The sequence below is a fragment of the Chaetura pelagica genome, unplaced genomic scaffold (genome assembly GCF_000747805.2).
Source record: "Chaetura pelagica isolate M959 unplaced genomic scaffold, ChaPel_1.0 scaffold76, whole genome shotgun sequence".
Lineage (NCBI taxonomy): Eukaryota > Metazoa > Chordata > Aves > Apodiformes > Apodidae > Chaetura > Chaetura pelagica.
The window spans coordinates 2,730,122-2,757,843 of NW_009970723.1; the positions used below are offsets into that span (position 1 = coordinate 2,730,122).

The window sequence follows — 27,722 nt, forward strand, 5'->3', positions numbered from 1 at the left end:
AATACTATTTTTATCCTTCTACTAGACAAGGCATTGAACATTTGTTTGGTTTGCTTATTTTTTTCCTACAATGGAGAAGAGAAGACAGGTGTTTTGTCCATAGTTTTATTTCACCAGGAAGGTTTATATAGTTCTGCATAAAGGTCATTGTATGCACAGCCTGAAGTACAAAGCTCCCTTTGAAAACTCCAGCACAAAGACACTGCATATTGACAACATTAAACAACAATGTGGGTGGTATAGGGAGAAAAAAAGATTTAAACAAAACAGCATTCTTCCTATTGGAAAAGCAGAATAAAACAAGGCACTTTCAGTAAATAAGTGAAGAAAAGAAACAAGCTGTATTAACAATTCCACAGAGCTGACCCAGAGCACTGTAACAAAATTCTGCAGTAATGAACAAGTAAAATACAAAAAGGCACTACATAAACCTCTCCCTGCAACTACCCTTTCTCAACCAATTAGCCAACTGAACTTGGCACAATGGAGTCTTAATCATAAAGTGCATCTCCTGTCTTAATACATTTTGAAAAATAGGCTATATAGCATGGGTGCGAAATCCCCATGTGTACAATATATTGAAACAAAAATACACTGCAACTAGATTCAATCTAGTTATGAACTGTGCAGGAAAAAAATATGGCTTCTTTACAAGTCTTTCCACCATTTCCATATAATCTGGAATATTTTTAAGCAAACATGAACGTATTAGCAAGTTGGTAAGAGGTAGTGTTCCAAGTAAAAGGCAAACTCACCGATTTTATCGTTACATGGGTATACAGCAAAGGTATCCCAGATTTTAAAAGCAGCATTACCAAACAAAAAGTATTACAGGCATGCTATTTTGGGATGAAAATACACAGTGTTTTGGGGGGTCTCATATTAGTTCCTTCAGCAAAAATGACCATTTAAAAAAAATGTCCAACTATTATCCCATTTTGTAAGTACTTTTCTCTTGATACTATAAGTTTTCCCATTGTATTGCATTGCATTAAAATTTCCAGAGAAATATTCTTCAACTTAACAATTTAAAACCAACACATTCTACAATCTTATTAAACGAAAGATGAGTCCGTTTTTACTTCAATGAGCATTAACTTATGGCTACAAGAATATGAAAACACAAATACCAAACAGATGAACACATCAAACCTGTCACATCAGTGGCAACATATGACATGCTAGTTAGGTGTGTTTGCTGATTGGTGTGAAGTTTTTGTCACTCCGCCAGGACAGTCAGCCAAATCGTTTATATACACTATCAAAACTTCAGCTGACTTTAGCCCTTTCTTAGACTTTAATATATTAAATATATAAAGGCTAGATAAAAACTGATATCAAAGCAGCACTGGCTATATTTCTTATGTTAATAATTTGTAAGGATGTATGTAAACATTCAATATGTGCATTCTTGCTCTTTGCTGTAAACTCTTCACAGCTGCTCCATGCCCTCACCCACAGAAGATGTCCCAAACACAAACCTGTCCCAGGTAACAGCAGCTGCTGCTGATCTACTCTTCATCAGTGCTATATGCTACTTCAGCAACTTCAATTTCTGGTACAGATTTTTCAACCAAAGAGCCACTCCAGCATGCCTCGTGGTTCTCCTTATCTGAGCTGCAACAACAGATCAATAGACTTTGTCAAATGGAAACTAACATGATTCTCCATAGTGATTTTATGCCCTCAATCCACAGAACTTTTACAAAGCTTGTTCAACTTCTACCTTATTCCAGATCTAAAATTAACTATCCTGAGGGTCTTCATGAAACATGGGATAGCTACAGAGAGGCGCAATAAGATGCCAATTTCCTCAGCTGTTCAGAATTTATGCAAGGCCCAACATTTAAAAACATACTTTATGAAAACCTGAAATGTATCAGAAGTAAAATAATACTATTTACCAGCTGTCCTCAGGCAGGGCACCCTGGTCTGCTTCTACTGCAGAAGACTCCACCTCACCACTGCACTCACTTTCTTCTCCTGACATCTGACGAGTCATTTTTCCTAAAGATAAATCCCTACAACAAATAAGAACAGAGTACCACCAATCCATACAGCAAACATTCAGCTGTTTGTTTCTGTCTGTAGAGTGTAAAGGCAGAAGATATTTATTCCTTGTTGGGCTATTAGATCAAAATTCCACTTCAACAAAGCCAAAGAGAGACCCATTTCCCTCAGGTTCATTTACCACAAGACAAGCTGACTTTCTTAAACAAGAGCATGGGTTTACTTGGTAACTTTTACAACTAAACCCACAGCAATTATTTTCAATTAAAACAACATTTAGCCAAATGTGAGTTAATTTTTATTGGCTAGTTCACTGTTTAAGCCAGGAGTAGTCAGAATTTTCTCATCAAACAGGGAAAGCATTATTTCAAATGCACTTTCTTGCTTTCAAAAGTAAGTGACAAACTGAATATGGCAGTCAGATCAATTTAAATTATTTTCCTAATGTAGCTATTTTAGATGACTTAAGGCTTACATGCAAAGATGTGACTTGTTGGTCAGCCTGGATATTCCAGACTTGACAACCCAACCAGTAAATAACATCTAAAGGGACCATAGGAATTTACTCCTTTGTTAAGGAAACCCCAAAATTACTGACTCAAAAGGTCTAGTAGGACACTGAACAGCTCAACAACTCCTCTGGGTCTGCTACAAAATCTAGCAGACCTGCACTATAAAATTGTTTATTGAAGTCCACCATTTTTTCCTTAGATTTAAATGGATAATCTGCAGCATCATTTCAGGCAAATCAGAACAAAGTTAAAGACATTAATACAGACATATGATTACTTGATCACTATGCTCTGTCAAAGCTTTAAGGACATGTGGAATTTTGCCTCAAAGATATTTTTCTGTTGCTCTCATCACCAGCAGGACATTTCACATACCCAACATTTCAAAAGCAGAAGAGAATCTTTGCCTTTTCTTTATCTTTACAGGGTTTAAAGGATTAGGAAACATAATCCCAGTTACTTCAGAGGAAAAAAAATAAAAATCAAACAACACTTTCTCAGTCATATGTACTAAACAAAAGCTTGATAATCAGCATATGAGAAAGAGCCTAGAGAAAATATTGCTTTGTATGTTATCTAAGTGGGGAAAATGGTTTCCAAGAATACATTTAAAGCTGGTGCTTGTAACTATATATAGAAAAAACCCAAACAGCTCAAAAAGATTTTTACATACCTAATCCTTCTTTCAATAGCATCTATATGGAGTTGCTTTTCACTTAATAATTTCTTCAGTGATTCAACCTCCCTTTGTTTTTCAAGCAATTCTTTTTGCAGACGGTAGTTTGTTTCCTCCAGAGTTTCACAGAAAGCCTAAAAGACAAGTTTAAGAACATGGTCCATTTAGCTTCAGTGGACTGCCTTTATTGATTTTTGCTCTAGAAATATCAACCTGTAACAGAACTGTAGCTGCTTTGCATTGATTACCATAGAGAGCTATATAAACTTTTTTCAAAGTTCTGTTCTTTACAAAACAATTCTCCTTTGCTTTGAACCATGGTTTTATTATGTTGAACTATAATGCAAATACTTTATCACATTATTCCTTTGTCTCAGAAGACACTTTAGAAAGGTTTCCTTCCTTTGATCCTCAGGCTCTAATTTTCAACCTTTTTTGCATATACAGAGCATCAACTGAGCTCTCTACATCTCTTTCCCCTGATGTAAGCTTTGCTTTCACATGATTTGGAAGTTAATTTTTAATTATCTAATTGCTCCTAAAATGCTAGAAATGTGGATAAAGTGGACGTTCTTCCCTTTCCCAGGATAAAGATGAAGTTATACAGTTCCGTATCACATTGCTGTTATAAACAGGACAATCATGAGAGTCAGAAGACCAATACAAAAACATTTTGAAGAAGTTAAATGAAATGCTGAACACACCAACTGTTCAACTACAGTAAGTACTCTGCGTTACTCTCCTGAGCAACATGAAGAGCCGATGCACAGTGCAACATCCACTGAACACAGGAAGCAAAAGAAGGGCTGGCACAGAGCCTGCTGATCTGTTACTGGAAAGAGCAAGTCTACCAACAGTAATGTGCCATTATGACTTAATAATTTATTTAATAAAGATTTTAAATGGGCTACAAACATGTAGAGGATACTATTCCCTACTTCAATTGAAGCAGACTTTTCAACTTCTTTAAAATGTTTTCCTGTAATTATACAATACAAACAAATATAGTATTTTTCAATCCAATAACCATTTCGGTATTTTTTTTTGAACTGCATTCGAAATTATTTTTTTGACTCATACAGCAAATTCATCTTAGTTGGCAGGCACTGAAGACCAATCATCAGTTAAGCCACCACTTTATTCACATCTATTAGAGCTGAGAACATGTGGCACGCAATCAATTATTCACATACCATTTTTACTGATTGCTTTCACAACCATTCCAGTGAAGCAGGCATTCTGTTTTATCCAAGCCAATTAAGTAAATTCTAGTGTATTTGGTAAAATTGTTCAGGGTTGCTGGTACACTAGCTGAAAATTTGCCATTATTTCCTTAAGAATATAATTAAGTTACATTATTTCTACCTTTAGATTTACGTACATGCAAATTTCCCTGGTCACAGAATAATAAAAAATATTCCACATGGGTTGACAACATTTTAATTGTTCTATATGAGAACTGAAAAAAATAATTTTGGACCATCTCTACTTGCAATCTGTGCATCAGCTGCCCAAGAAAAGGAACATGCTCTTTCTTCACAACTGAATAAGAAAACATCAGCTTATTCTGAAGGATGCTGTAATAGCAGAAAGGTGAACTAAAGCTGAGAAAGGCCTATCAGGGAATTGTAATGAGATATCTTGCTCCTCACAGAGCTGTACACCTGGAGTCTGGTATGGTTCCAGTGCCTAGGTGGGACCCATTTTCCTTGTAAGTTCTGAAAGGGAGGAGAGCTTTGCTTCCTTCTTCAGTGGATCATGAAACACTGATGGCTGGGAAAGGACCTGTGGAAACAACTACTAGAGATATGACAAAAAACCCCATAGCTTTAGTGAATATTTTGCCTACATTTCTGTGATTAATCTCCCATTTGTAGCAGGGGAGGTATCTGTATCTCTCCCTAAAGAGATACATATTTTGGCAAAACCTTCCTGAACTGGAATAACAGAATAAACATAAAACAACTAGAAGACACAATTTTTTTTTCATTACCAGGAAAACAGTAACAAAATATCATTTTTTGCAATGCTTTGTATGACAACAGTGCGGTGAAATGGAAGTGATTTTGAGATGCCTTTAAAAATTAACTTGAGGAATAAGTACATGAACCATAGTACTTATCCTGTAGTTGGGCACTATTTAGGAAAAGAAAAAGTGAGGGATGGAAAAAGATGCTCCTGGGTACATAACAGTTCAGGATCCTAACAGGCAGGAGGAGGGCAAAAAAGAAGGATCACAATCACGGACTTTAGGTGAGCACGCCTCTATCCCTTCAGAAATTTGCATGGAAGAAAGATTCCATGAGAAACTCCTTCGATGAGCAAGAGCAGTCCAGGAGAGCTAGTAAATATTTAAGGATCATCACTACAAACTCAATAAAGGTCCATCTCAAGAAGCAGGAAATCAAGCAAAGGTTACAGGAGGCCTGTACGGATGAGCAAAGAATGCCTAATTGAACATAAAAAGCAATGTGCTACCACTGGAAGCAGGTGACCCAGGAGTACAGGGCTGCTGTCTGATCTTACAGGGGCAGGGTTAAGAAAGTGAATGCCAACCTGGAGCTGAATCTGACGAGGCATATGAAAAGAAACAAAAGAGGATTCTACAAGTACATAATCTACAAAAGGATTACTAGGGAAGACATGGACCTGCTGCTGAATGGTGTGAGGAAACTTGTGACAAATCATACTGAAAAGTTTAAGGTACTTGATGCCATTTTTACCTATCTTGACTGGTAAGACCAGCATTCAGGAATCTCTGACCTCTGCAGCCAGAAGGGAAAACAGGGAAGGGCAAGACAGTTACCCTCAGCAGAGGAAGACTAGGTGAGGGACCACTTTCCCAAATTAGACATACACAATGCCTGACAAGTTGCACTCCTAAGTGCTGAGGGAGCTGGCTCATCTCATGCTTCTTGTACACCAGGACCCCAGGTCACATGATTCAGAGATCATAATCAAAGAAATTAAGGGACTTTAGCATCTTTCACATGAGAAGAGGATCAGAGTCTTCAGTCTGGAGAAGGCTCAGGGTGATCTTATTAATGGGTATAAATACCTGACAGGAAGGAATGAAGAAAAGGGAGCCAGACTCTTTTCAGTGGTGCCCACTGACAGCACAAGAGACAATGGGCACAAATTGAACACCAGGAATTTCCATCTGAACACACAAACCCACTTCTTTACTGTGATGGTGATCAAACACTGGAGCAGGTTGCACAGAGAGGTCATTAAGTGTGCTCTATAGAATATTCAAAATCTGACTGGACATGCTCCTGGGCAACCTGCGGTAGCTGACCTTGCTTGAGCAGGCATGTTGAACTAGGTGATCTCAACCTGTCCCTTCCAACCTTAACCACCCTGTAATAAGGCAGGGTATCCCTTGGAGAACAGAATTTTATGACAGCTGTTCCTAAAAACTTTACAGAAATCATTAACAGCCAAAACTATAACAGCATAGCTATTTCAATAGTTTGCCGAAATTCCTATGGTGGAAAAGTAACCCTGAGACTTCACAAGAGTATACATGATCAAAATCTCTATGAAAAAAGCACTTAAATTTCTTAAGTAGTTATCTAAATAATTCCTGTAATTTTTAATAATTTTCATCAACTTAAATAGATATAATGACAAGTGTTGTACAGAAATCAAATATAAACTTGTAACACCAAAAACCATAACAAATCCTTCAGATATATACATATATATATAGTAATGTAACAATAGCCAAGGCACTCCTAATTTACATGCAAAACAAACTGGTAAATACAAATTTAGTTGAAAGAGCATCACTTAACATTCACAATTTCTACAGCACTAACGATGTACGTGCAATTCCAAACCATACTGCTGTTCTATAAAGGAAGAAAACCAAGACCATCTGTTACAGAGAGATTTGAAACAGCTCTGCATGCCAGTGAAATCTACTTCTAATAAAATAGGCTGCAGCACACAGTACTATTTGTTTAATGTTTCAACATGCTCATGTGCACGTCGAAAGGCTGTTATAGTACTTGACACTACTAAATTATCTGCAAGAACACTATCTTTGGCAGTCAGAATTAATCCTTTAATTCCTTTCAAAGCAAGATCATTTTAGTGCAAGACCTGAAGTCCAAGGCATATACATTGTAACATCTTGAATGTAAACACAAAAAACTCCTAATAGTCAGTAGTTGCCTTAAAAAGAAACTTCACCAACTGGTCATAAGAGGCAAAAAGGAAGATACTCTATTTTGGGATAGCAATGAAGTACAGCAATATCAGTGTATACCAGTAATCAGACCATGCCAGTTTTTGAAATAAATCCATTTGCAAAGTGTTGTGAAAGAACAGATAAAAATATTTCATTCCATACTGTTCAGCAGATATGACAATATTCTAGCAACTACTGTCTTTTGCATTCCGCTTTTATCATATTATATAGCACTTACCCTGCTCTCTTCTAGACTGTCAAAAGGACCTGGAGGATCGTCCAGACAAAGAAATTCTCTCACTGCAAGACTTTACCAAATAAAAGAGAGTGAATTACTTGAAGTACAAAAAACAACACTTAAGAAATATTGCCCTTGTATCGTCCTATTTAAGAGCCACAAATACCTATCCTGAAATTTACTCCAAAGTATTCTAAAATAATGTTAACAAATTATTACATCTCAGTAATATCTCAACCAGGGACAGTATTTAAAATGTGACTTAAGAAATTGCACAAGTGTACATAAGAATTTTCAAACAGTTATTTTAGAACATGATTGTTTAACTCTTCATAGAATTTGTGCCTACATTACAACTGACAAGCAAGTTTATCACTTTGGTATTGAAGAGGTTTGAAAAAGTCTCCTGGTGAAAAATAAGTATTAAAAGATGGATGGAAATGTATGCTGCTAAAATTCATACACAGATCCCTTCAGGAAACATCAGTGGAACTAAGCATGGGTACTGAAACATGCTTGCATCTACATTTTGCTAAGATCATAATCCACCGACATATACACAGATACAGATATATATTATATATATACAGATATATATTATATAGATATATAAAAATAATTATTGAGTTACAAAACATTAAGCAGTGACAAGGGAAATGGGCCCTGGATATAGTACACAGTGTCTCTAAACATACTTCAAACTAATACATTAAACTTAAAATTGTGAAAATTGTTAACAGTTGTCCTCTCTTTCTGTGCATTGTTTTGCAAAGGCCAGAAGAAGGAAGTATGTGCAATTCTGTGGTTTGCTACGGAGTATTCTGAGCATCTTGCTCCTTTTATCTTCTAAGTTTAGATTACTTTTCACAGAACTCTTCAACATCTGCCAACACGTCCCTTCACTCACTTTTCTGAGACTCTCCTGCTCTTTTTACTCATTCTTCTATAAATAGCCTCCAATCAGAGTACCGTATTCACAATTAATTAGCAAGTAGTAGCGTATTAGCAATTATGTACTTGCACTCACTACTACACACCGCTAAATCGTCTCCTACTGCAACAAATGCACAAAAATGGAAGATGTGAATTCGGACTAATTCCCCATCTCTTCCTCTCACCCAAGTCCTGTGGAAAGGCGAGGGCAAAAGGAAGTAATTTTCTGCCATCTGCTCATTCTCAAATGAGTTAGACACAATAGAAACTCAAGTAATGAAACTTTTACTCAGCTACCAATCTAATCAAATAGCTTTGGGTTTGGTAAGCAAAATGAGGAAAGGCTCTGGAAAATATTAATATAAAATACATTGAACCTTTATTTCATTGTTGGATTTTTGTAAGCCTGCTTTCAAGTACTTATTGCATATGTGAAGGATGCAGGTGGGGATTTTTTGGCCAATATTTGGTGAGAATTCTTGTTTTCAAACCCACTTTCACCTCACCAGCCTTTACATAAACCTGAAAAAAGTTCTCATATAATCATAATTCATTTCCTCCCACTTAATTTATGTGACAAACATGACAAAATTTTCTTTTCAAACCCTCCACACTGTTTTAAATCAATCCATGATCTGTGCAAACTATGGCCTAAATCTGAACTACTAAAACAGCTTCTCCCATATACTCAAATATTTTTAAAAATCTGCTACTATTCTTGATACCAAGATTATAAATCCAATTAGCATACAAAACTGTAGATGTTAACAATGAATTACTTAATTAGAAAACACAACTGCAAAACAAATGAAAAGTTATCCAGGCACATGAAGTACATTTTCAAGGAGAAGAGCACAGATGTTTTTGTCCTCTCCAAATAGTTTAATCTGTTTGAATCCCTGGAAGTGTTCAAGGGTAGGTTGGATGGGGCTCTGAGCAACCTAATCTACTGGAAGGTAACCCTGCCCATGCAAGATGGTTGGATCTAGGTGATCTTTAAGGTCCCTTCCAACCCTAGCCATTTTATGATTCTATGTAGTGACCCTTTTCCCACATGCTGCTTAAGTCCATTTTTAATGGTTGCATAGTTCTTTTCATAAAGATGCTGATGAACCCACCGACATATACACAGATACAGATATATATTATATATATACAGATATATATTATATAGATATATAAGAATAATTATTGAGTTACAAAACATTAAGCAGTGACAAGGGAAATGGGCCCTGGATATAGTACACAGTGTCTCTAAACATACTTCAAACTAATACATTAAACTTAAAATTGTGAAAATTGTTAACAGTTGTCCTCTCTTTCTGTGCATTGTTTTGCAAAGGCCAGAAGAAGGAAGTATGTGCAATTCTGTGGTTTGCTACGGAGTATTCTGAGCATCTTGCTCCTTTTATCTTCTAAGTTTAGATTACTTTTCACAGAACTCTTCAACATCTGCCAACACGTCCCTTCACTCACTTTTCTGAGACTCTCCTGCTCTTTTTACTCATTCTTCTATAAATAGCCTCCAATCAGAGTACCGTATTCACAATTAATTAGCAAGTAGTAGCGTATTAGCAATTATGTACTTGCACTCACTACTACACACCGCTAAATCGTCTCCTACTGCAACAAATGCACAAAAATGGAAGATGTGAATTCGGACTAATTCCCCATCTCTTCCTCTCACCCAAGTCCTGTGGAAAGGCGAGGGCAAAAGGAAGTAATTTTCTGCCATCTGCTCATTCTCAAATGAGTTAGACACAATAGAAACTCAAGTAATGAAACTTTTACTCAGCTACCAATCTAATCAAATAGCTTTGGGTTTGGTAAGCAAAATGAGGAAAGGCTCTGGAAAATATTAATATAAAATACATTGAACCTTTATTTCATTGTTGGATTTTTGTAAGCCTGCTTTCAAGTACTTATTGCATATGTGAAGGATGCAGGTGGGGATTTTTTGGCCAATATTTGGTGAGAATTCTTGTTTTCAAACCCACTTTCACCTCACCAGCCTTTACATAAACCTGAAAAAAGTTCTCATATAATCATAATTCATTTCCTCCCACTTAATTTATGTGACAAACATGACAAAATTTTCTTTTCAAACCCTCCACACTGTTTTAAATCAATCCATGATCTGTGCAAACTATGGCCTAAATCTGAACTACTAAAACAGCTTCTCCCATATACTCAAATATTTTTAAAAATCTGCTACTATTCTTGATACCAAGATTATAAATCCAATTAGCATACAAAACTGTAGATGTTAACAATGAATTACTTAATTAGAAAACACAACTGCAAAACAAATGAAAAGTTATCCAGGCACATGAAGTACATTTTCAAGGAGAAGAGCACAGATGTTTTTGTCCTCTCCAAATAGTTTAATCTGTTTGAATCCCTGGAAGTGTTCAAGGGTAGGTTGGATGGGGCTCTGAGCAACCTAATCTACTGGAAGGTAACCCTGCCCATGCAAGATGGTTGGATCTAGGTGATCTTTAAGGTCCCTTCCAACCCTAGCCATTTTATGATTCTATGTAGTGACCCTTTTCCCACATGCTGCTTAAGTCCATTTTTAATGGTTGCATAGTTCTTTTCATAAAGATGCTGATGAACTCATGTATCTCTAGTACAGAATTCACTATGTAGAAACACTTCTGCTCACCATTTTTCTCCAATATCTTCATCCTTACATAGCTTGGTTCAAACAAATTTAAAAGGTATTTAATGTTTACATGTTGTTAGTAATTTTATTGTTATTAAAGGGTAACATTAAAATGGCATAACATGCAGCAATGCTTGTGAGTGAAAAAGGAAGTGTATAGAAAATGAAGTGTGCAAAAATACCCAATCTATATACATCACCTACTAACATCATGTCAAACCCTTTCTTTTGGTTTTGTTTCCCTAGAGCTGCTGACAGAAAACTGTGTCTTGTTCTGTAGTTTCTGAAACTACTTGAAACTGAAAGCTGTATATTCATTATTTTACATAAGAAGGTCAAGACACTTTAAAGCCACAGGTCACTGAAAACTTTGTGTTATCTAAAATATGCACCTGATGGCAAAACATTCATTTGCAGCCTAGCTTTACTCTGAGTCTGCTTTGCCCTGCTCTCCCCTCCCTGCATTACACCTCTACCTTTCCTTTAACAAACAGGAGAAAATTCTGCCTTAAAGTATCACAGAAATCTTCAAAGTCATGTAACAGAGATTATTTGCTGTATGTGGCTTCCTTCTCCTATGCTAGCTGACATTCTCAAGAGAGGCAGCAAGGCCAGTATACACCAGCATTAAGAACGGCAGCAAGGGGCAGTGCAGCACATGGGATCCCTGACATGACTCCACAGCTGACTGAGATCCTCCCTTTCAACCTCCTCCTCACACATGCTGGAGGCAGAGGAGAGCTGTCTCATCTGTAGAAGCCCAGATGACACTTCTGTTTAGCAAGTTAAACTTCTTTCTCCCACTTTGTGGATCGCATGACATGTTCTTGAACATATTAAGCTCCGTGGGTGGATTTCAATTTCAAACAAATCTTCGATACAAGGCACAATAAAATGAAGACTCAGTCAGTTGCACGCTACCTTACTTTTAATCTTCAAGCTACTTTGTGAATCTGATTAACTTAAAAAATAGGTACACCCAGTGAGGCTTCCTATCCCTTAAGGGCAACCTTCCCACTGTCAGTGTGTCTCAATGATAATACAGTGCAGAAAGAGAAAGGAAACAGACTTCTCCACAATGAGAAAAGGCTCATTTGGTTTTGGTGTGACCCAAGCAACTTGAATTACTTGCAAAACTGTATAAGTAGATGGTAAGCTTTTAAGAAGGAAGCAGGGTCAGATGACCACTGTGGCTCACATAAGGTGTGAATAATAACTTCCATCAATAGTCACTTATTTTCTGGTAACTGAGTAAAAAATCAGGCAGATTTCCATCTGCCTAGTTTTAATCACTTCCTGAGGAATCCAGACCTTCCACAGATCTAAACATTATAACCTGTTGATACAGCTTATGTTCTAAAGTTATTTCAAAACTTAATCTTCATCTCCTTACACAGTCAAGATCAGAATTTTCCTCAACACCACATTTCAGTTAACTATGTTTAAACAAAATGCAAACTGATTCCTTAAACATTTAAATTCCCTTTTGTATCTGATGACCAATGCAGTCTAAAAGTTACGTTTTGCAGGTTCATGTTGCTTTATGACAAGCACTCTTTCATCCAATAGGGGCAGTCATCAAGATTCAAACAAGGTAGCTGAAATACCAAACTAGCTGCAACAAAAGGAAACAAAATCTTCAGATTTAGTCAAGCAGACTAAAAGTCCATCCAGCACTAGTCTGTCTACTGCAGAACAAAAGCAATGTTCAAAAATTCACAGGCTGATCCCAATTTCTTTTTAAAACCATTTAAGCTTTGTCTTTGACATCTCACAAAAAAACTTCACTCAGTGTGAAAGACTGGAGATGACTATGAATCATCCAAAATACTAACTTCTTTACTCACCTTCCTTATCCCCTAATGACTTCAAATGTCCTGTTTAGCCAGCCCTTTCTCAAGATGACAGAGTAAAGACAACAGGACTCCTATTGCAGGAAGTTTGTCTGTAGCTTCACCTATCCTTGCTTGTCTTTTTACTTCTAACAGACCTTCTTTTGAAAGGAATGCTGCATTTTAGCACTGGACTATGTGGAAGTGAGATTCAGAATGCCACAGCAGTAACTTTCAAGTTCCTCTTCAACAATTTTATGCAACTTTTTGACTATTACTGAATACATAACTGATTCAGAAAACTATTAATACCAACAGTAATCTTCCAGGTTGTAAAAACAATTGAGTTTATGATTCTCTCTATATGTACTTACTAGTATTTTACACTTCATTACATTACATTTTATGTTAGTCACTCAGTCCCTTGGGATCCTTCTACAATACTTCATGACCTCACTACTTCCAGATATTCTGAACATCATTGTTGATAAATGTGATCACACAATCCATATATAATACACTAAACTTCTATCAATCCTGTTCACCTTGCCTTTCAACCATTTTACGAGCTCCCTCGTAACTACTTCTAAGATACATTTCCCTATGCAAAAGACATTATTTCTTTTCCAAGAATTACTTTTATTTACCTGCTTACTGGTTTGCGTTTTTTATTACAAGCAGTACCAACAGTCAGAATTACTAATCTCTAGTTCCCAGACTCAATAGTCTAATGCTGTATACAGAAGTGCCAAATGTAATAATAGCCAGTCTACTAAAAAGTAAAGTAGATATGAACACTGTATGGTCTCACACCACAGCTCAGCAATTTTACATTTTAGTTCCTTTAAAATACTTGAGGGAATGCTGTTTGCTTTAGATAATTTCCTACTCTTAAGTTTCTAGCAAAGTTTCAGATGAAGACAGTTCCTCATTCCTCAGATTCATTCCTCAAAGAAACTCTGGTATAGCAACCTCATAACTTGCTTCTTTCTGATGTTGGAAAAAGTTTTTAGAACTAACTGCTCTGCATCTAGCAACTTGCTTACTAAAATTCTCTTTTGGCCTATTTAAAATGATTTTTACATTTCATTTGCCAAAATTATATTGTACTCATCTTCCAGATTTGAAAGAATCTTCCACTTTGTATGAAAAAAGTTACCACTCAATGAGTCTTCTGCACTTTTTTGCTTAAACACATTGTGTGTTTTTTAGTCTTAAGCCTTTTTTGATTTGTGGTTTATATTTACTTATGTAAAGCAATCTATAAAAGTACTTCTATAACTACTATGTCACGTAAATTAGAAATCTTTAGTTTAATACACATTTAAAGAATGAATCCCATAATAGAGTAGGTACTTTCCATTATGAAAACCTAACATTCAATCTCAATACAAATTAAGACATCAGGAAGAACTTCTCACCATGAGGGTAGTAGTAACGTGCTGGAATAGGTTGCCCAGTGAGGCTGTGGATGCCCTCTCCCTGGATGTGTTTAAGGCCAGGTTGGATGAGGTCTTTTGCAGCCTGGTCTAGTGCGAGGTGTCCCTGCTCACAGCAGGGAGGTTGGAACCTGATGATCTTTAAGGTCCCTTCCAACCTTAACTATTCTATGATTAATACTGTATCAGTGCTGCTGTACTCAATGTACAGTATAGGAGCAAGCATGGAGTTAGTCCAATATTTTGAATATTACAGCTTTCAGTTAGTAGTTAACGATATACAATTCAAAATACTGTAATTGCCCTTCCTGCTTTGGTTAAGATAGGATTATTTTAATAGCACACCAAGTAATTCATGTAATGAACAAATGCACAACATGCATGTTAATGAAATTCCTTCCTATGTTGCTCAAAAATACTCTGCTAGAGTCTAGAAACCTATATGAGGACTTTGAACACAAAAAGATCCCAATCCAGAAGGAAAGTGTAATCACATACCAGTTAGCAATATCTTTGTGAGCTACTAAATTCTGGAGGAATGCTTGTAGCCCCAACTGTCTATCTTCCAAGAAGTCAGGATTATAATTATCCTTGAACCAGCGCTTCGGAGGAAGAGCGAGCCGAAAGCCTGGAAACATATCTTTTAGCTGAAATAGAAAGCAAATCCAAATGAAGAAAACCAAGAAGAAAGACTTGATGAAATACTGAATTTGACACAGGCATTGAATTTACTCAGAATTATGGCATCTTTCTCTCTTCCGTTAAGTTCAAGCACAAGGGAAGCCTTAACGATAGGTACAAAGCAAATTACAGCACAAATTGTGGACACTGTTCTGTCACTTCTGCAGTTTACACAATCACATGAAACAAGAGCAAACAACTTAGCTTTGTTATTTAATGTTCTTGAGTCTCATACTTAACACCTTTTAATTAGTAAACAAAACTGTATATAAAAGCATCAGATGAGTAAGCATTTCAGTGGTGTTTCTTCTAAAGCACTCAAGGATACCAAGTACTATATAAATAAAATATATAAAACCCCATTGCAGATCTACAACTCTGCAACTTGTCTTTTTAGGAGGGGCTACCAGAATGAATTACAACACACAGACAAGAGACTTCTAGTAGAGTCGCTCCTTGTACATCCAGAAAATAAGCATTTCAGCATTTCATGAATGAAACTCAAAACCTAGTACTAACAAACAAAACTGTGTTTTTGAGTTACTTAAATAGTAATGGAATATACGTAATGTCAGAAATATCTAGAATTCTTCTCTGAATTAAAACATGAAATATGCAAATGAATGGAACATGAGATTATGTAACCATGGACCGGTCCTATAATGACATGCATTACTTTCTAATATGCATGAAGATTAAAAAAATGAACACTTTCATAAAAAACAATTTTTAGATGCCTTTTCTTAGAAGGGATTCTTGACACAGAAAAATCTCAGAAGATTACAACCAACCGGAAAAAGCAAAAAGGCTTTACAAAATGCAGTGTTACTTCAGCAGCCACAATAAACACTTAATCTTTTTCTGAAGACAAAATCAAGTGGACTTTTGATGGGGATGTACTGCATACACCTAATTTATTAGTATGAATATTCCAGTGACACGATTCTAGAATCCACCTTGAAAACAGTTTAGCACTCAGTACATAGATCCAAGATAATTCTTCAGTGGGTGCCTTGATCCTTACACAGCAAAATTTAAGCCCTCTGACAAAAAACTTTATGTATTTAACTACTCTTTTTGGAATCTTTCTTTTTTCTTTATGACTAGCTCTTTCAGCAGATTAAGTTTTTAAGAAGTTAAAACAAACACTGTAGTTTAGCTGAAATCTCTCTACACAGTTTAAAGGAAGAACCATGCTAGCGGATCACCCTTACTCATACAAATACCAATTCACAGCATAAAAGCACTTTTTTAACATGACAAGCATTGTGTATTAAATAGCTCAGTATAACTACTAGTTTCTTATTTTCTTACTACTTACTTAAGTCTTACTGACTTTCATCTTGACATTAGATTCTTCCTGATATTTTTATCTTTGATCATTCAAAGTTCCTTAATCTCTTAACACTAATACAGCATAAATAACTATCCTTTATGCTCCATAATCCTGCTTAAGTTAATAAAATACTGAATAGAACTGAACCCTGAAAAGGTTAACAAAAGGAGTTCCTGTTTCAGTTGTAGAGAGGACCACATATAACCACTCCATGGAAAGCTCTTCAACCATACAAATTTCTACTTAATGGTAATTTCACTCGCTTAGTTATGTAGATCATCTCATTTATTTCTAAGGAAATAATATGCCCACACACAGATCCACAAAGTGTAAGGAAGCTATCTGCTGTCAGCAGACTAATTTTCAACAGCATTGTCCTGGGGCATTCTTCCTTTAACACTCCTCAGATACAGCACTAAAAACTGTGAGTCAGACAAGTTGTGCCAGCTGTCATTGCTTGCTTGGATGCAGCAGCTTTTCTAGATATCTCTCGCCTACATCACCACATGACAGATTATGGATGTCACATGAGGCACAGCCTCAAAGAGAAACAGTTAACCTCTCATTTCTTAAGACAGGCCATTTAATTATTTGTTCAACATCTCTACCAGTACAGTAAAAAAACTTTACAACATTCTTTTCCCATTGTTTTTTGAGACTGATGAGTATTCTTCACATACTTCTCCAATTCATTAGGTGTTCTTAAACAAAATCTATGCATCTAGCCAGGTATTTTATCCTTTGCTCCAACCCCTTCAAATCCCATCATGTTCCAACATCCACTAAGATTAAATTTTCCATTAATATTATAGCAAAAAGCAGTATTTCAGTCTTTGCTCTATCATTTGTTAATTTGCTTTCCATAGTTGGTTCTCAAGTAATGGATCTGTTATTTTACTGCCTCCTTCCCTTACTTTTGATTTCTAATGATTTATAGAATTTTACCTATTGCTCTTCACATCCTGTGACAGTCCATCTTGCATCTCAGCACTTCTGCCTCAGTCTTCAGAATCACAGAATGACAAGCTGGAAGAGACCTCAAGGATCATCTGGTCCAATCTTTCTAGGTACTACTATAGTTTATATGAGATGGCTCAGCACCCTGTCAAGCTGAGACTTAAAACTGTCCAATGTGGGAGAATCTACCGCTTCCCTTGGGAGACTATTCCAACATTTGATTATCCTCCTGGTGAAAAATTTACCTCGTGTCTAATTGGAATCTCCCCAGGAGCAACTTGTGCCCATTACCCCTTGTCTTTTCCATGTAACTGCTTGTAAACAGGGAGTCTCCATCTTCTTGGTAGTCACCCTTTAAGTACTGGAACACTGTAATAAAGTCTACGTGAAGCCTTCTTTTCCCAAAGCTGAACAAACCCAGTTTTCTCCGCTTCTTCTCATGTAGCAGGTCCTCCAGTCCTCTGATCATCCTTGTGGCCCTTCTTGGGACCCTCTCCAGCCTGTCTACATACTGTTTGTAGAGCAGGGACGAAAACTTAACAGAATACTCCAGGTGTGGTCTGACAACCACCGAGTGGGATGATGCCTTCTTTATCTCTCCTGGTGATGCCCCTGTTGATGCAGTCCAGTATCCTGTTGGCTTTCTTTGCCATTGCAGCACACTTTCTGTACTGCTCTATTTGTACTTTTAAAAATTACTTTTGACTTTGAGATCACCATGTGTACTAATGGTGGTACCAATACCGGCAATATCTCATATTTCCACTGCATCCAATTATTTTGCTATCATCTTCCATTTGTCTGCTTTCAGTACATAGGGTGTTTTCATAACCTTTTCATTGCCTGGATAGTAAATACCTTTGACAATCAAATAACTTGTTGCTTACACTTGAAATCTGTTCAAGTCTTAACCTGCTGCTCCACTTACTAGCTTCATTCATAAAAGAAGAGTTCACGGTTTTCAGCACTTTTACTCCCATTCATTTCTATTTCATTAGCTGTTCCTTACTAAAAGTATTTGCCTTATTTACTTTCATTGAGAGATCAGGGCAAATTAAGAATGCTATTACTGAGTTCACACTGCTTCTATTAGTTAGCTGCGCTGCACTCATTCATCTCGTCCCAGTTTTATCTATGCATGTCCTGCCTGTGACATTATCCCTATTCTCATGTTCTCAACTTTTAGCTACTGTCAAACTCCAACTGTCACGTATGCCTGACACATACAAAGCATAGTGTTTCTTTGGCTTTTCCTAGTCTTCCTGAAATGTAATTTCCCCTCTCTTGATACTTCAAACTAATGCACACAGTGATTGATTATTCAATTCAGTTGGCCAAGCTTCTAATATTTCAGAGAATGAATAAATTGACATCAACCTCAGGAAGAATGGTGAAGAAAAGGATTTACAAGGTAGTACGTTTTTCTTGTTTATGCTCGATTTCTAGAAGAATTCAGAAAATCCTGAAAGTATACATGACATACAACTTTGTGTGTGTATTTGCCATTACAAAGCAAGGAATTGCAAGTGTTGTGCCATGCCTGTTGAACCACTGATGTGTGCATATAACAACTTACTCTTCAGTTTCTAAGAGATCATGCTTCTTATAATAGAGAAATGACAACTCCAAGAACTGAAACATGCCGTAACTCTGAAGCTTCTCGAGAATTACAGAACAGTAACAAAATAAAAGCCTGGATATGAACTGAAAGATGAAAAAGCTTCATTGACAAAAGGGAAAAATGAAGTTCTTCCTTTTTAACAGAAATTCTAGTACCTATAAATCATGTTAAAAGCCTAATATTTTTGTCTAAGATTTGACTGAAGACTAAGGACTTCACCTGGAAAAATCTAAAGATCTATTATAAAATTAATATTGGTGTGTTTTGATTTTTCAAACTACTGATAACCACACTAAAAATCAATGCATGTAAGCCAGTTTTTGGCCTGTTATCTGGCAGAGCTGACCAAAATATGAACTGTTTTATGAATTGGCTTCTGATATTCTGATATGATACTTCATCATGTGGGAAGAAGTCAGGCTTTTGCTAGCAGGAAGACATACCTTAAGATGAACTAAATAAAAGTTCTATTTCCATGCAGAGGATCCAACTATTAAAGAATTAATTTCCTAATCTATGTGATAAAGGAATAAATATAAAGTATTAAGCACACTAACAGCTTAATATGAATAAATACGTTCTTTACTCTAGCTGTAGTTATTTCATGTATCTCTGAAAAATATTAGGAGTCATATGTTTTTCACTCTTTATGATAGTATGTTTCATACGCAGTACAAAGACAAGGCAAGAAAAAAAGGGCCAAAAAAGTGAGACAAAATTAAACATGTGAGAAGAGTGCGCCAAGTTAGCTGAGAAATTTGGTATTGTATGGTTCTCACCTTGTCATTAAGCCTGGAGAAGTCAGTGTATCGTCTGAAAACCACCCAACTTTCTTCTGGACTTCTTTTTACCAGTATTTTGTACACCTGTGCAAAAAACCACAAGTATCAGAAAAATGTGCAGAACTTAAGGCTGCATTGATTGAAAAGCTGGTATTTATTTCTTAATGAAAACAATCTCATGAATTTTTAAAAAAATCCTTAATTGGATTAAAAAAAAAACCCTAATTATCAGTACAAACAATATAAATTAATTTCAGAATTCAGTTTCTGTAATTCCTAAATACATGGAATTATTTTATGTCTGTAAGAAACTGTGAAAACTGCATCCCAACTCTGTCCCAGCAAAACCCAAGAGTCTCAGTTATCAAAGAGGTAAGTGAAGTATATTCTAGTGATCTAATTTAACCTGTGCTGAATTACAGTTTTACTCATCAATCCTTGAGGCCTATCTGTTTTTAAGATGACTGTAATAATCACTAACTGAGTGTCATATTGTTTTAAGATGTCTCATCTGACTTGACTCACAAGGAAAAGTGATGCAGGATAAAAATAACATTTTGCTTTGCTTCCATTTGTTTTAAGCATTAGGTTTTGTATTTCCAGGCGAATATGACCACTTGCCTAAATAACCACATCAGAACAATTATACTGAAGTAATGGATTCTCTGAATCATGATTGAGCAAGGCAACAACACAGCAGTGCCACTCTCCTATTTAAACGCAAATGGATAAATACAACATTAATATTTAAAAAAAAAAAAAAGTACCTTTTCAGAGGACTTATATTCAAATGCCTGAATACAAAGAATCTACCAGCACATAATTTCAACTAAAATTATTAACTAGTGTCTAGTAAAGAAGGATTCTCATATCACAACTTTGTATTTTCAACACAAGGAAAAAGAGGCTCTGTACTGGGTTAGCTTTTGCAGTTTAAGTGTTCCCTAGTTTAAAAAAAATAAAATACAGGGAAAAAAAAAGCTATTTTTGGAATCACAGTGATAAACAATCCTTTATAGTTATTTAGCTAAATTTTATTTAAAACATCTTCAAATATGCTACACAATAAAATCTTTCCCAGCATGTGAGGTTTTCACAGCAGGTTATCTTTGCTGATAAATTTATTTTTCTTGTTGCAGTCCCAGATGAGAAAACCCCACTGCTAAGCCAACTTCTGTACACATGCAAGACTGTTTTTAGCACTTTTGTATACTATATTCAACTTGCAGACAACTACACAAACTGCAGATAACTATGGTGCAAATTAAAATAATTTTTCAGCAAATACTTCTCTTACCTACTTTTTAAACACAAAATTCCACTTTCAAGCAGCAGCATCTGTGGAAGTCATGGACTTTGACAGAAGCAGTATTTCAGTCACTAACAAAAAGCTATTATATTTTAAAAGTCATGCTGTGAGACACATCCGTGAAGCCAGCATTAAAATGTAATTCTTCTGCCTTGCATTTTCTGCATAAATGTTTGTCCAAATGTTTTAGCTTTCTTGTAATAACAAAAGCATAAAGAGTTTTATTTTATGGAAATTGTGAAGACTTTTTTGTACACAGCAAAGCATCAAACAAGAGGCTTTGGAATATGCTTGCTGATTTACCTGCTGATTAGTATTCTATTTTTTCATTCTGCTAAAAGTTTTGCAGAGACATAGCTTACAAATGCATATGTGAAAAAATCCAGCTAGTTTGACCCTCACTGTGAATGGTTTCCAAGTAAGTAACAAACAAACAAAAAAAGTCTTCACAAATTATGGTCATAAGAAAAGCAATGAGATCATGATTGCTGGCCACAAAAACCAAAAGGTCGACCTGAAACAAACATCCTTGGTTTTGTTGCCAAAGTTGAAAAAAGTCTGGGTTGTAGTTCATTTTTTTCAATGAAGGACTACCAAAAAAATAATTAATAATCAAGATTTGTAATGAATAACAAGAAAAACTAGATAATTACAAAACTAGCTGTCAATTCCTCCACACAAGGTTTTGGGAAAAAACTACAAATTAACTCAACAAATTCAAGTAATGCAAATCAATCCTGAATTGCCTTATTCCACAAATACAAAACATTCAATGAAAAGATGCCAATTAGTAACAATCTGCAGCTGACTCAGCACCTCATAACGATTTCCAGTTGGCTTAAAACAAAAAGTGCTAACTGAACATTTCAGGACTGCCAACTCACTGAGACCAATTGCTTACAAACAGAGATGTTTTCCAGTCTAGGCTTTTTTTGCCATAGGCTTCAGCAGCCACATGCTCCAACATGCACTGACATTTAACTCCTGAAGTAAGTACATTAGCCAGGTTTCATAATTCAGATTTTTATTTTTGGGAACTATGAGATCCTAGCAGTAATAAAACTTCACCCACTGAATCTCCTCTTTTTACAGATTATTTCAATTTACTTTCCACTGTCTTCCATCTCACTGATTTTGCATTGCTCAACCAAAACTCCTAGCACTAATTACATGATGGTTTTAATGCACAATAGCAAGCTTATTGTCAGCATGGAACTGAAAACAAAGTGAATTATCTGCTTTCAGAAGCAAACACAGCAACAGAAGGGAACTCAGAAAGATCCAAAATGCAACCAAGCATTTTAATAATGAAGAACATTTCAGTTGTACTGTAACCTGGTCTCCTACATAAAATGAAAACTTTGACTCCTTGTTTTGAATATAGCGAAAAAGCATCCAACATGCACACTGGAATATGCCTTGGCATATCTTCAGTCTGTCAATATCACAAGTATTTAGTTTTTAGAGTATTATTTAAAAGGAATCCCTTAATCTACATGTAAAAAAATTAAAAAGTAGCATTATTCAATTCTCTGCAAAAAGGACTTCATGACTTTACTAGTAATTGAACTGTCATAAGGGCATTAGCTTCCACACTTTTCTAGTATTTAAAAATAGGAGAAAAATTTATCCACTGTTTCCTCCTCAGCTACTTGTGAATAATGTTAATCTCCTGAAGTAACACAGTAAGTAGGAAAAAAACCCCCTTACATTGCTGAATTATCTCAAATGTTTCAACTGTACAAGAACAAATGCACACATGCCTCAATGTATTTATAGGATGTAAAAAACTGTATTGCCAGCTACAGTGTATTTTAAGAAAAATCAATACAAATCAGTTAAGCTGGTGCTCTGTCATGAGATGCTGCATACGTGACATCAACTTATTTTCAGAACAAATTAACCCTTCCTAGAAACTAAACCTAGCAATGCAAGAAGTTGTAAACTACATGTATGCGCTTTAATTCAAATACTGAATGTTTTTAATGTCTGTAAAAGGTAAGTATCAGGGTGTCTTATAATTAATTTCAAATAAAAGACTACATTTTTAAAGACATTAAACTATCCAGAACTTCTAGAAGTCCAGTTTCACAAGAAATTGCAACTTTGCAAGGAATTCCTAACTTTCCTAGAAGAAACTGATGCCAGAAGTAAAAGTAATCCCTTGTATTACACGTACACAATTACAGGAAAGCCTGTTTCTGAGTCTCAATTTTCCCACCTGTATAATGGGAATGATATTTTCCTGTCAGAAAGCAGTTTTTTGAAGCTAAATTTGCATTTGTAAAGTGCTCCAACATCGCTGAATGGTGGGATTAATTACTGAAAGAGAATGCAAAGCACATTCAATTGTTATCTTGTCATTACAGGATAACTATACCATCCCCGAAACTTACAGTGAATTTTGCCCTTTCCTCCATCACCTCATAACCCAGTATAGTAGGTGTGGACGGTCGATCTTCCCAACTCCTGGAATCTGTATTCTGCTCTATTTCTTCTACAGGTTGAGTACAGTACTCTATGGATGTATCCATACCAGTAAACTTAGTCCTAACAAGTGGACTACTACATACAGATGACGTAGAACCAAGCTGGTCAGGCACGTCCATCTTTTTAAAACTACCAATTGTAGAGTCCTCCAGCGGTCCCTTTGAGGAGCTGGAACTCGTTGAGATGCTTCCAAAAGAAGAACGTCTTTGGTTTCTGTTTGTAAAGCTGGATGATGAATTTCCAATAGGAATAGGAACAGGAACATATGGTGTTGCCATCCTTCATGAAAAAAGCCTCAGTTTTTGGTCCAGGAGTTTAAGGTTCATCCACTGTATAAGCCATGTTTTCTTTCCTTTTCAAGAACAGTATCTGCAGTGAAGGATAGAAAATACTGTTGTAGTTTTTAAGTGAAAGCAACGCTAAGATACTGCTTTGGAATAATTTGTATCAGCAGTGAGATGGTAGGTAGCAGTATTGATGGTTAAACATTTTTTTCGCAGGAATTTGGCTTCATTTAAATTGTTGGACAGCTTTACAGCAGTTCTGTGTCTTTCACAGCTATTAAAATGTAAATTACAGAAAGTTAGATTGCATAAGAAGAATTTTTTTTTGTCATTTTTGATTTAGGTGCTACTTTGACTGAAAAAGCAGCAATTTGTAGACATTGAAGAAGCTAGTGTAGTTTCAGTGGCTGATTTCTACACCCAGTACAAAAGCTTTTCTCAGAATTGCTTCTGAAGGACAGCTGGTGCAGACTACATGAATCAAACATGCATGCAACATTATATATTACATAAAACAAAAGACAACACAGTTAACAACTTAGGTGAAAACATATTTGAATATATTACATATTCACTGAACAACTCGTGTTCCACGTAATGCTGCAGACATTTGTAATGACATTAACTGGGCCCATTTTCTGTAGCTTGAATTGGAGCAATTAAGTTTTACAAGCATGCACATCAAAAGCAGTGTTGTAACAGCAGCTAGTTTTCTATTCCAGCACATTAAAATGGAAAAAAACAAGTTAAGGGAAAAAAAGAAAGAAAAGATTCAACACTTCTTCTTCAAGAAAACAAATTCAAGCCAAAATTGCTATGTTGTGAGCATGTGTGTGTGTACACTTCTGCAAAAAAAAAAAAAAAAAGGCAAAAGATGGGCAGAATACTTAATAGTATTTAATACTTAATAATATTTAAGTATTTAATACTTTTAGGACAGCAGTATCATACTGCCAAAAAAGCATTATCTCCTTTTAACAAAGTACCCTAAGCAGATTCTTACAAGATGCAAATTAGATGCCATCTTTTTGGATTAATAGGATTTGAGTCACCACCCATTTCACCCAAGAGTATACCAATCAACCTTGAGACTGCAGGCTGCTGTGAAATGGGAAACCATCAACCTAATTCACATACATACACACACACATATATATATATATAAAATCAATCATCTACAGGAGCAAAAACCAAATGAGTTTCCTAATTGCCAGGGTGAAGTGATGTTTGCATTCTGTTGCTCTAAATAGATCTTAGCAAGCACGAATAAGGAAATAAATATGAAGTGAACCAGCATCACCATGAAAGAAAAATGTTCTTAAAAGAATTCCTTGAATGAAGGAAAAAACAAACTTCCTCATCCTCTCACCTACACAGGGAAATCTTCACACACTCTATGTTAGAAAGCTCAGTGAACTTGACCAAAGAGAACAATTTCAAACTTACAGTGCCTCCAAGAGAGTACCTCTGCTCCACTAAGGGGTGAGGCTGGATACTAAGCAGCACCAAAGGGAGCAGAAAGGTCAGTATCATAAACCCCTGCTTCTATTGCAGCACAGTCCTGTGCTTGCTTGTGTGACTTAACTCCACGTGTCAGACAGATGACCTGCTTCAGCATCACGTAATTTGAAAAAGTCAAGTCACACCTGTCTTGGAAACAACACATTCTCTTGTAGCTAGACTAAGATTTTCCCACCTTTATCTCAATAATTGAGATTTTCTGCCTCAAACAATAAAGATAGTATTTTTTTTTAATTGAGGTAGAAATATTGAGACATTAAGTATTCTCTGGTAGATTTTCTCTACCAATACTCTAGTCTGTACAAAATACCAAACAAGGAACTCCTTTTACCCTTGACACTTAAGTGACTCTTCCATGTTAGCAGCATAAGAAACTGGAAGCAACCCCTTAAAAGAATGCCCCACCCAGCTATGTTCCGGGGAGATGTGGGAATCCCTATAAAAAGAAGAAACCAATTGAGTCCAGATTTGCAATGAATCAAAGGATCTGTAAATAATAATTAAAAGTGGTTATTATATTCTGCTGCATGACTTTATGAATCTGAACTAGGAAAGGAAGGTAAGTCCATATCTCAGGGAACCTAGTGAAGTTCACTCAGGAGTTGGTGGAAGTTTGAGGAGAAAAAAGGCTGTACTTTTCATCACTTCTTGGAAAAAAAAGAAAAAAAACCCCATTTTTGCCCATTGCAGTACTTGTGAACAGTGTCTTTCCCAGATGAACTTCTTTCTTTAAAGTGAAATGTCAGTCAAGAACTTACTATTGCGAGCTTACATATTTACTACTACTCTTAAATGAACAGGCATTACTGACAGTCTGTACCTATACTGGCAACCAACACAGCTCTACATGAACAGACCTGCAGAATAAAGCACTTCGTGTTAGGAACCCAGTTATCTACACTGCCCATGCTTCAGCTCAAATGCTGGTTCACAACCTTAGGACTCAAACTTTTTCTAAGAATACAGAAGTTTACTGCTAATTCATGCAACAAAAGGGAACAGAAAATTTCATTAAAACCACTTTTAGATAAGCCATATCACTCCTTGCTTACAACAGGGCAACAAGAGGGAAGATTTAAGTGCACAGTCTGTTAATACCCAAGCTTCACTACAGACTGGTCTGGCATGTCACTGCATTAAGCCAGTCGAATCATTGCACCACAAAAACTTTCTGAACAAACAGATGGCTCATGACACGCAAGAGATAATCAAGCAACTGCACTCTGTTTCTTGTGTAGATACGTACTTGCTTTACTTTAAGAAATTTGTTTCCTGTTAAAAACCCGTATTTGGTCTAGTTTGATTCCCAAGTGTAAATTAAGAATGCTGTTAAGAACAATGCAAGTTGATGAAACGAAAAGAACATATGCTCAAGTACAGAAGTGCTAGATCTGAAACAGGATAGGACAGAGTCCCAGGAACATTACAGTCACATGCTACAAAACTGCATGACACCAACTTACCCTACCGGGTGTTTACAACAGCCACCTCCCTTTTTGCGGTGAAGCAAATAGGCTATAATAAAACCACTTTAAAAGGGTTTGCCTCCAGCTTGCAGCTATCGCAATTCCAAACCCTTTTAAGCTAATGGTTTGTGTGCTCAGTGAGAAACATGCAAGCCGCACGATTCAAGGATAATAGATAAGAAACAAAACAATCCTTACTTAACAATTCTAATTGGATTTCGAAGACTTTCAGCTATGCAATTCTATTTGTGATCTGGTTACACACATTAGGTCTCTGGACAATGCAGCCAGGCTGACCTCTGCTGTACAGGATTTAAGTACTACCATGGAAAGTCAACTGAAGAACCAGGGGAATTTGACAGATAAATTGGCAGGTTAGGTTTTATAAAGCTTTTTAAAAATATTAATTGTGTTAGTATTGTGTGTCAACCAAGTTTCTTAACAACATAATTCACCTGCTCAGGCACTAAAACTTGGGGCCTATTTATCATACCTCGTACATACACACACCGCAGCACACAGAGGAGGGCAACTCCTGCCTCGAGTCTGTTCCCGAATTGGAGGCAACTGAAATAAACTCCCCCCGCCACCTCCTCCGCAATTCCAGAGCAGGATGTGCTTACGTTGCCTACCTCTGCGAGTTAATGGTTCTGAAACAGACGGAAACCAAGGAAAGTCTGCAGCTATGGGTCACCGAGCCCCCGGCACGGCCCTGGGGTGGCGAACCCCGGGCGCGGGGCGGGCCGAGCCGCCGGACGCTGCGGTTCTGCCGGGC

At 36.4% G+C, this 27,722-nt stretch overlaps 1 protein-coding gene across 3 annotated transcripts; it reads right to left on the bottom strand.

Annotated features, from left to right (window-relative positions):
* Positions 1-91: 91 nt before the first annotated feature.
* SNX16 (sorting nexin 16) lies at positions 92-24,049 on the bottom strand. 3 transcript variants are annotated; one of them, XM_010006404.1, is made up of 7 exons: positions 23,583-24,049; positions 19,875-19,961; positions 14,999-15,147; positions 7,632-7,701; positions 3,196-3,332; positions 1,905-2,021; positions 92-1,617 (listed from the first exon to the last, which is right to left on the bottom strand). In XM_010006404.1, exons 1-7 carry the CDS (start codon positions 23,952-23,954, stop codon positions 1,512-1,514), a joined length of 1,038 nt encoding a protein of 345 aa, XP_010004706.1. In that variant the 5' UTR covers positions 23,955-24,049; the 3' UTR covers positions 92-1,511. The 3 variants fall into 3 exon arrangements, with proteins under 3 accessions (XP_010004706.1, XP_010004707.1, XP_010004708.1); XM_010006405.1 differs by having other exon boundaries at positions 1,512-1,612; positions 1,909-2,021; XM_010006406.1 differs by lacking the exon at positions 19,875-19,961 and having other exon boundaries at positions 1,512-1,612; positions 1,909-2,021; positions 23,583-23,954.
* Between the last annotated feature and the right edge of the window lie 3,673 nt (positions 24,050-27,722).